General features: G+C 41.5%; 1 protein-coding gene across 4 annotated transcripts in view; it reads right to left on the reverse strand.

The window, feature by feature from the left end:
* The window catches only part of HECTD1 (HECT domain E3 ubiquitin protein ligase 1), a 93,509-nt gene extending 89,072 nt beyond the window's left edge, over positions 1 to 4,437 (reverse strand). For all 4 annotated transcript variants that reach the window (XM_032624369.1, XM_032624373.1, XM_032624372.1 and 1 more), the window contains exons 1-2: positions 4,041 to 4,437; positions 2,444 to 2,718 (exon numbers count right to left, since the gene is read on the reverse strand). In XM_032624369.1, the coding sequence (XP_032480260.1) occupies positions 2,444 to 2,583 (140 nt within the window). In that variant the 5' untranslated portion in view covers positions 2,584 to 2,718; positions 4,041 to 4,437. The remainder of the gene's footprint in view (positions 1 to 2,443; positions 2,719 to 4,040) is intronic.
* Positions 4,438 to 10,682: the final 6,245 nt, after the last annotated feature.

A 10,682-nucleotide genomic window follows, 5' to 3' on the forward strand; every position in this document is an offset into this window, starting at 1 on the left:
CTGCGTGCCACAACTAAGACCTGGCACAGCCAAAAGAATAAATAAATATTTTTTTAAAAACCAACCCATTCAAAGTACCAGAGAGACCAACAGATTTTAGTGTACAAGAGTATGACAAGTTCACTGATATTTCAGAATCCACATTATAACTAACCCTTCAGAAACTATCACTTGCCTATACACTACTATGCATAAAATAGATAGCTAATGAGAAACTACTGTATAACACAGGGAACTCTACTCAATGCTCTGTGGTGACCCAAATGGGAAGGAAATCCAAAAAGGAGTGGACGTATAGCTGACTCACTCTGCTGTACAGCAGAAACTAACACAACATTGTAAAGCAACTATACTCCAATAAAAATTAATTAAAAAAAAAAAGAAACTACACTCCCCCCTCAGTTTCATATGATATCGAAGATGAATATCCATAATTACACACAAAATATCATTACAACATTTCTCCCTTTTCCAGCTACATCTATGGGGGGATGAGTTTTTTTTCATATATTTCAGTCAAAACAACATAATGCAACACAATAAATGCAAACCAGATATGAGAATCTAGCCACACCCACACTCATGATCTCAGCCCCTCAAAACATGGGAGTTCCTTGGCAATCCAATGGTTAGAACTTGGTGCTTTCACTTCAGGGGCCCAGGTTCAATCCCTGGTTGGGGAACTAAGATCCCACAAGCCATGAGGCGTGGCCAAAAACCCCCAAAAAACAAAAACAAAAAACAAAAACATGGTCCTCTTCCAGTGTTCTTTCTCACTGAACGGCATCATCATCCATTGTAACCTGAATCATCCATGGTACCTCCATGCAATGAAGAGTAGCCCCCGCTCGCTGCAACCTGAGGAAGCCCATGCACAGCAACGAAGACCCGACGCAGTCAAAAAAATAAAATAAATAAATTTATAAAGTAAAAAGTTTTTTAAATAAATTAAAATTTCCTTTAAAATTGTTTCAATATAATAACACTTCTAAAAAATGCCATTACAAACACCTCTACTATATGTTACTACTTAATGGAAGACATGATAGTTGATTTGACTGGTAGGTATGACTTACTTTTTAAAATACCAAAAATAATTCTCAGGTCAATGAAAACCCTCTAATGAAATCTATGAATGTTCAAAAACCTATTTCACTTTTCTATGAATCTGACCAAAACAAGCGTTAACAGAGCAGCAAAATTATTATGTTCTCAAAGTTTGCCAATAACAATAACTACTTGAAATAAAGGAGTCACTAACAGACTGTGATTTGGGAACTTTGTTCATAAGGATTTTTATCATAATAGTACAGTCTCAATGGGATTTACAACTAAGAATTATTAACTATTTATTTATTAATTCATCTTCATTAATCATTCAAAAATGAAGATGATTAAAAATGCTTTGTCAATTTAGTAATTCAGCCCTTATTCTCACCTCAAAGAAATTAAGATAATTACACCAAATTTTATGTCAACATCTCAAACATTTTCTACTAATTACTTCAAAACGGCATTAGAACAAATATAGAAGCATCTGAGTTTTCATTTACTTATCACCGGAATTCAAAATTGTAAATATAAATGTAAAATAAACAATGAAAACCAAACGTGTTCAGCATTCAGAAGAACAGTTAATCTAACTGGGTATCACATAAGAGGAAAAACATGGCATTAATGACCAGTCTAGTACTGATTCCTTTGCATTTTTGCACAAATTCTACACAACCTCTGAATAAAACTGCTTAAACTCTCCAAACATCAAAGTCTGTTTCTACTATTCCGGAAAGTATGCTATATGGTTAACATCCAATTTATACCCTCTCCAAACTGAAATTTACAAAGCAATGATTTGCTTAACAAAGTACAGGGAATTCCCTGAAGGTCCAGTGGTTAGGACTCAGCACTTTCACTGCAGTAGCCTGGGTTCAGTTCCTGGGGGGGAACTAAGATCCTGCAAGCCATGTGGCACTGCCCCCCCCCACCCAAAAAAAAGGTACAGTGTCCTAAGACTTAACACCAATGAAGAAAGGGCAATTGGGAACATATGTTCATTATCATCTGCATTTTCATGTCAATTTAAGCCAATTACTTGATACAGAAATAGCCACCTTTAAAGAAGTATTTGTATTCTCCCAGCTCATAACATGTTTTGAAATTGAATCAATCAAGCTATGGGTTAAAATCAGTATTCCCTAATTCCTATTCATCCAATAAACATGCATTTGTGTCATCACAATTATCATTACTACAGTTAGTTCACCTACCAATTTTTATTTCTCAGGCAAGTGTAAATGGAAAACTGCAAGAACTTTTTAAAAGATAGTTTTAAAACTCACTAAACAAAATTCTACACAAACTGAAATCAGCAAATGGTTGAAAACATGTTATGTAGATGTCCCTACAGCAACCCCAAAGGAAGATGATGAAGGGATGTACTTACGTTTCAAAACAACGATCCACGTTGTCAGACATCAAAAGCAGCATGCATAGCTGTTCAAGGGCTATTAGTTGCATGTCCCTTTCATCTCCCTGTCCCATCTGTAGCCATTCCAGCAATGTATCTGGATCCACGTCTGCCATGTTGTTTTTAAAAGCTTCTTTGCTCAAATTTAAAAAGTAAAGGCAAAAAGTCCTCTAAATGTCCAGGACTGATCAGCGTGGGTTTAAAATTTTTTTCTTTTACATCGACTAGAGCCAAATTTTTGTGGTGTCCTCCTAGGAATTAGAAAAGACTCATAAGTATGTTTCGAAAGCGTGCTTAATGCAGTTTTTCAACTTTCCTTATTCCTCGGGTTTAACTTCATACATTGTACTAAATAAAAACCAGTTTTGCACAAGAGTATAAGCTGATTAGGTTGCTGCTTAACTGGAAACCAGAGCCGTCTTTGTCAAAGACAATCAAACAAGCTTCGGATCCCACTACTGCTTATCACTAACGTCTGCGCCAAAAAGCAAACAACACCTTACTAAAAAGGTTCTTTTTTTTTTTTTTCCAGCAAACTTCTTTCCCCTTCCTCCACCCAAAACCGATCTTCTGATAAGGGTTAGATTCAGTATTTTAAGGAGACTAAGCACTTTGATCCAATTCCCCCCCAAATTAAGTTTCTACTTTAAAATTACCTCCAATTTCATAAATTCTACTGACTTCTCAATTTATTTACTGCTCTTCCTAAGATGTCCAAATACAAATGATAATTAGATACAAGATCTATGAATAAAGACTTGATTAGGAATTTTGGCAGTCTTGACAACTGTTCTTAAAAGTTTAAAAAGAAATGCTAAAAGTAAGTGCAATGGACTAACACGTTACGGATCAGAACATAGGCCAATCTACGGTCCTCCTTCCCCAGCCCCACAGAATGGGGCAGTTAGTTAACAACAACGACAGCAGCAACAACATCGGAGAAGCAGCCCCAATAAGCATTACAAAAGCTCGTAAGCGCCCTGACGGAAGGACAGCTTTGGGTCCCACGTAACCCAGCTGCAGGTGTATAAATCCAGCGGCAGGTCCCGCTGGGCACCCAAAGGCGGCGATCTGCAGGGATGACCCAACACTCCGGGCCCAGCCGACTCCGCACCGGGCGGCGCAGGCACCGCGCTCTGGTCTTCCGGCACCAAACCCGGCTAAGTTAGGTACCTGTGTCGAGGAGGAGGGTAAGTTTGGGAGGAGGAGCAGCAAGCCTCTCTCCCTGAGAGGAGGCCGCCGGGGCGGGCAGGGCGATGGGTCTCCCGGGAGCGGCGCCCGTAACTCCGAGGCCCGGCGGGACGTCCCTGGCCCCGCCGGGCGGCGAACCCTTCTCAAGGACAAGGGGGGCCAGCCATGAGCTCCAGCTCGGAGAAGCCGGGTCCCTACGCGGGCAGGGCCGGAGGAGGGGAACAAAGGGGCTAAGCGGGTGAGTCGGCGGCAGCCCCGCCGACCTCACCAGGGTCCGGGGTCTCGCTCCCGGCCCGCGGCCGTGCATCCCAGATGCCTGCACCACGCCTGGCCTTTCCGACCGCCCAAGGCGCTCCCGCCTCCCCTTCCCTCAAGCTCTTACCCGGGCCTGTCGTCCCAAACCACCCCGGTCCAGCTCCAAGCAGGCCGCGGGCAGAGCAAGGCCCGGCCGCGGCCCTCGAGTTCCCAGGAAGCTGCAGGCCGCGCAGGTCGAGCCGGGCAGGCGGCACAGGAAAAGCCGCGTCTCGTCCCTCCCCTTCCTCCGCCAGGACCTGGTGACAGGGAAGCGAGAGGTTCCCCAGACCGGCGGCCGCCAGCTCACGTCCCGTCTTCGGCACGCGTCTCCTCAGGCCCTGCAGCTGCTCAGAGCCCCGCGTGGTGCTGCCGGCGGCGGCGGCTGGGGGATGCAGCGTCCATCGCGATCCGGGAGGGGGATGGGTGGAGGGTCGGGTGAGAGCCGGGCGGCGAAACTGCGGAGGGCAACCGTGCGCGGCGGAGGCGGAGCAAATATGCTTTCCCCGCTCGACCCTGCCGGCCGCCACGTGGGGCGCTGCGGAGACCAGTCGGCCCACAGCGCTGGGGCGCCTAGCCGGGGCGCCGGGCGACCGGACGCGTCGTCGCCGCTACCGGGGCCTCGGACTCCTTCGGCCTCGTCGGCTGTCGCTTTTCTGTCATACGCCCTGCGCCTTCACGCTTTGCTGTCAATCCGAGCGCACTCCCAGCACCCCGCGCACACGGGTGCACGCACGCTCAGCGTGTTTTGCACGGTGTGTACACATTTGACGTGCTCCAGCTGAAGGCCCCGACGCCGCCCGTCAAAGCTGCGGCCCAGGTGACCTCCGCCACGAGCTTCCCCTGCTCTCTCGGCTGGTCATCCCTCCTCGCGCACGGAAGTGCGTCGGGGGAAGAAAAGCGCCTCCATTCGGTAGGCAAACCGCCCGGCAGTTCACCAGAAAGGAAAACTTTCACCACCACCCTGGGAGGTAAATATTGTCGAGTATCCTCTCCATTGTACAGATGAGAGAGAGCACTGCGGCTCCCAAAAGCGTGAATCAGGCCCAGTGGCGTCCCCAGTAGAACTCGAGTGTGCTTTTGAGTTTTTTCTCTGCGTTGTAGTCTCCAATATGTCTATTATTATTACCTTCAAACGTTTTATTTTACACGCGTTGAAAACAAAATATGCCTGCTTATGGGACGGGCTTGGAGACATTTAGGATGTAATTAATTGGAAATGTGAATATAGCTTTTTTTTAATCAAGAAATGAATCCAGTGGTTTGTGAGATAAATAAACCCATGCCCCGTACACCCCCTGTACTATCACTTTTTCATATTTTAAACGAAAATGAGTATTACATGATAGTATTTGAGTCGTGTTCCTTTAAGCAATCAGAGAAGCTGCTACATATGCTTGAAGAACTAGTATTTTAGAAATTACAGATTTGCACCTCAGATATCTACAGGTACATGTCCCATTGTAGCAGGTAAGTGTTCCCAGGTCTCCTGTTAATAGGTCAAATTAAGAGAAAAGAGTGGAGGATTCCACTATCTTGTCCCAAGTACAGCACATGAGAATAATTATTTGTGAGCTATGAATGTGATTTGGAGCTGCCAGGAAAATCTTCAAGGAGGAAGTGGCATTCCTTTTGGACTTGAAGAATGGGTAGAATGTGAACACTTCAAGGGAGGAGTAAGAATACAGGCAAAGCCTGATCTGTTCTGAAACAAAGGAAAGAGGACCTGTGCCCCAAGCAAAAACCAGCATTAAGCAATGATATAGAAAATAGGAGCTAAAGTAAGCGGGGACTTAAATGTGTGGGATGCAGAATTTAGGCTGAGGAAGCTAACAAGTTCTGGACTAGAACATTGACTGGAAAAATTATAAAAGTCTTACAAAGATGTATAGGGCAAGAGTGTCCAGAATGGCTAAAAGGAGCTACCTAGACAAGGAGATTAACTGGGAGATTGCTAAAATCCTACAGTAGTGGAGAGAGAAAGGGCCTAGTTTTTGGCAATAAGAATGGAGAAGAAATCTTTAAAATACTTTTTAAAAAAATAGTTCAGAATTTAAATAATTATATAAAGGTATAGTTTCCTTTATTCCCTCACCATCTCTATTTATACCACCCACTTCCTACCTGGAAAATTAATGGCTGTAGTATACTTTAAAGAAACCTTATCCAAAAATGCTGACCTTTTTTGTGATTTTATTATTGAATCATTTTTTAATTGAAATGAGATCCCGGAAAAAGAGCATTAAAGGAAAGGAATAAAGCCCTGCAGAAAACAGGAGACCCAGATGAAGGCAACTGACCGTGCTTGAATATATGTCCCAAGAAACCAGGATATATTTACATGTTAATATTTCACCTTGATGTCAAAATCTAAGAATAATGAACTTTAAGAATTGCTATGTGCCAGGCAGTGTAAGGTACAGTGAGTAAGTCACAGACATCATCTTAAATAAACTATAAAAGTCTAGAGGAAGGTAGATGTATTCACATCCACTGTGTCTGGCTCCATGATCATGCTTACTACATAATATTGTCAGGTACACTGGGACCATCAAGGAGGTAATGATATCTTGGAAGGCTTCAAAAATAATGTGTGAACCATGTTTGGAGCTGACCAAACATTACGAAGACCACGTGGAGAGGCATAGAGATGTGGAGAGGACTCCTCTTGGGGGAGGAGAGGGAACAGGCTGCTTTTGGTATAGGCCCCACTTTCATGAAGGAGCTTCAGTATATACACAGCTGGAACTGTTCAACAAGATCAAAAAGGAAGACATTCATTCAAATTTAAACTCTTATCCCACTGATTGGCGTTACAATGAAGTAATTTTTAAAATCTTATGAATAACACAATTATATGACACTAAGTTTTTTATGTATCGAAAGCATTGTTAGCTGTAAACATTTCAAATATACTACAAAAAATGTCTGGGCATTTCTTGAACTTCTAACTGGAAATGGGGATGTCTGTGGCTTTCCTCAATTTCTGAGAGGCTCTGAATATGAAAGAATGTAATCAGTCATTTTGGAAGAGTAGGAAATTAATTTGGCTGGAACCTAGGGTGGAGGTAGTGGCTGGAAGAGAACATTGAGGTTAATTGGAATCAATTAGCTAAGGGTCTTGTGCTAAGGAGTCTGAACATTGGGTGAACAGTGTTGTTCTTTGGGTGATGGGAAGCTTTTGGACATTTTAAACAAAGGGGTGCTGTAATGCAAACCAGGTTTTAGGATGATTAAACACCTTAAAGTTAAAATTGATTTCTATGAAGCTTTACAGTTAGCAAGAGACTTTTACATATATTATTATTTAATCCTCATATATAATTTTATTATATATATAAAAATGATCTAACAGAGTCGGTATTATTATTTTTTTTTGGTATTATCTTTATATAAGAGGAAAAGCTGAGAGAAGTTAGGTGACTTGCTCAGGGTTTCATAGCTCCTCAGGGACCGGTCTCTTTCTGAAACTCAGGCCTTCAACTCTTCGGGCTCTTAAGAGTCTGAAGGAATGTTAAAGATAACCTACTCTGTCTTCCCTCGTACTGAAAAAAAAAAAATGTAGTAATTTGTCTGTGCCATCCCTGACTTGTTATCCAGCCTTTTCTATGATATTTCCAGTGTTGGGAAATGATTATTTCATGAGGCAATGCATTTTACCCCGATCTATTAGCTCCAATTATTAAAAAGTGGTGTGGTAGAAGCTGGCTGACCAATATCTGAAACCCTGTTCCCATTTTACTACCTGGGTGAACTTGGATAAATTATTTGATCCCTCCAAACCTCAGTTTCCTCATATGTACAAAAGGATGACAACAGCTACATAATTGGATGAACATTAGAAGAGTTGAAGGAGATTGCGTATGCAAAGAACCTAGACCAGTAATTTTCAACCTTAGCTGCACATTAGAGTCACTTGGGGCACTTTTTTTTTTAATAGACTATTTTTTTAGAGCAGTTTAGGTTCTCAGTAAAGTTGAGCCGAAAATACAGAGAATTCCCATACACCTCCTGCCCCTATACATGCACAACTATCAAAATCCCCCACAGGATAGTACATTTGTTACAATTAACGAACCTAGGTTGACACAGCATTATCACTCAAAGTCCATAGTTCACATTAGAGTTCACTTTTGGTGTTGTATAGTCTACGGATTTTGACAAATATATCATCACACATATCCATCATTATAGAATAGTTTCACAGGCCTAAAAATCACCTGTGCTCTATGTATTCATCCCATTCACCCCTAGCTCCTAGCAACCGCTAATCTTTTTACCTTGTCTGTTATTTTACCTTATCCAGAATGTTATATAGTTGAAATCATATAGTATATAGCCTTTTCATGTCGGTTTCTTTCACTTAGTAATATGCATTTAATGTTCTTTCATGTCTTTTCATGGCTTAATAGCTCATTTCTTTTTAGGGCTGAATAATATTCTGTTGTCCGGATGTACCAAAGTTTATTTATCTATCTACCTACTGAAGGACATCTTGGATGCTTCCAAGTTTGGGCAATAAAAATAAGCTTCTGTAAACATCCAGGTGCAAATTTTTACATGGACGTAAGTTTTCAACTCATTTGGATGAATTCTAAGGACCATAATTTCTGGATTGTATGGTAAGAATATGTTTGTTTTTTTTCCTTCCAGTTTTACTGAGATATAATTGACATACCGCACTGTATAAGCTTAAGATGTATACAACATAATTATTTGACTCACATATGTCATGAAATGATTACCACAGTAGGTTTAGTGATCATCCATCATCTCATATAGATACCACATTAAAGAAATAGGTTAAAAAATTATTTTTTCCTTGTGATGAGAACTCTTAGGATTTACTCTGTTAACAACTTTCATTTATAACGTTCAGCAGTGTTAATTATTGTTATCATGTCATAAATGACATCCCTAGTACATATTTTTCTTGTAACTGGAAGTTTGTACCTTTTGACTACCTTCATCTAATTCTCCCTCCCTCCCACAAGAATATGTTTACTTTTTATTTTATTTATGTATTTATTTATTTTTCGGTACGCGGGCCCCTCACTGTTGTGGCCTCTCCCGTTGCGGAGCACAGGCTCCGGACGCGCAGGCTCAGCGGCCATGGCTCACGGGACTAGCTGCTCCGTGGCATGTGGGATCTTCCCAGACTGGGGCATGAACCCATGTCCCCTGCATCGGCAGGCGGACTCTCAACCACTGCGCCACCAGGGAAGTCCAAGAATATGTTTACTTTTGTAAGAAACTGCCAAACTGTCTTCCAAAGTAGCTATACCATTTTGAATTTCTTTTTTTTTTTTTTTTTTTTGCTGAGCTGCATAGCTTGTGGGATCTTAGTTCCCTGACCAGGGATCAAGAGTGCCAAGTCCTAACCACTGGACCTCCAGGGAATTCCCCTCCATTTTGATTTCCATAAGCAGTGAATGAGAGTTCCTGTTGCCCAACATTCTCGTCAGCATTTGCTATTGTCAGTGTTTTGGATTTTGCCCATTCTAATAGGTGTGTAGTGGTATCATATTATTGTTTTAATTTTCAATTCCCTAATGGCATGTGATGTGGAGCATCTTTTCATATACTTATTTGCTACCTGTATATCTTCTTTGATGAGGTGTCTGTTCAGATCTGTTGCCCATTTTTTAAGCATATTGTTCATTTTCTTGTTGAACTGTAAGTGTTCTTTGTATATTCTGATAGTAGTCTTTATCAGATGTGTCTTTGTGAATGTTTTCTTCACCTGGGGAACTTTTAAAATGTCAGATGATCAGGTCATATCTCAGACCCCTTCAGTCAGGTTCTCTGAAGGTAGGATCCGGACATCAGTATTTTTTTAAAAATGTTTATTTATTTATTTTGGCTGCACTGGGTCTTAGTTGCGGCTTGTGGGGTCTTTGTTGTGGCATGCAGACATCTTAGTTACGGCATGTATGCGGGATCTAGTTCCCTGACCAGGAATCAAACCCAGGCCCCCTGCATTGGGAGCGCGGAGTCTTACCCACTGGACCACCAAGGAAGTCCTCGGACATCAGTATTTTTTAAAGTCATTCTAATGTGTAGCCAAGGCTGAGAACCACTGACCCAAGTCAATACAATAATAATAATATTTAAATATAATTATAATGACACTATCATTATTATTATTGCTGCTTAATTTTCTTAGGCACTTATCATGTCCTAACACTCTTCTAAATATATTACAAGTATTAATTCATTATGGACATTAGCTACTTTGATGTACTATGTTGCCTTGGCCCGAGTTTTGTTTTCCTAATCTATAAGCCTAAGATAATAATAGAAACTAACCCCTCATAGAATAAATATATAAACAAGATAATGCATGTAAATGCCTACCACATATTAAACACTCAAAAGTGCCAGCTATTAATATTAATTACATTATTAGTTGTGCTCTCTAATATGGCATGCTAGGTCTGCTCCCTCTTCCATGGGACAGGTCACCACAATTAAAGACAGCAGTCATGATTCCACGTCCTTTTTTCTCCAGGCAAAGTAAGTCTAGTTCCTTCAACAGCTTTACCCTCCTTGGTCATGGTCCAGTTTCTCCTAAAATTGTTTAACTTATTCCTAAGTCTAAAACTGTGCTTTAAAGGTGGTCAGACCAGGACAGAGGAGTAGTCTTCTGTTGCATTGGGTTGGGAGGGTGGTAGTCATATCACTCTTTAGGCTCATACAGAGTCTGCAGTAAACTAAAGCCCTTACTTCTTGC

The sequence above is a fragment of the Phocoena sinus genome, chromosome 2 (genome assembly GCF_008692025.1).
Source record: "Phocoena sinus isolate mPhoSin1 chromosome 2, mPhoSin1.pri, whole genome shotgun sequence".
NCBI lineage: Eukaryota > Metazoa > Chordata > Mammalia > Artiodactyla > Phocoenidae > Phocoena > Phocoena sinus.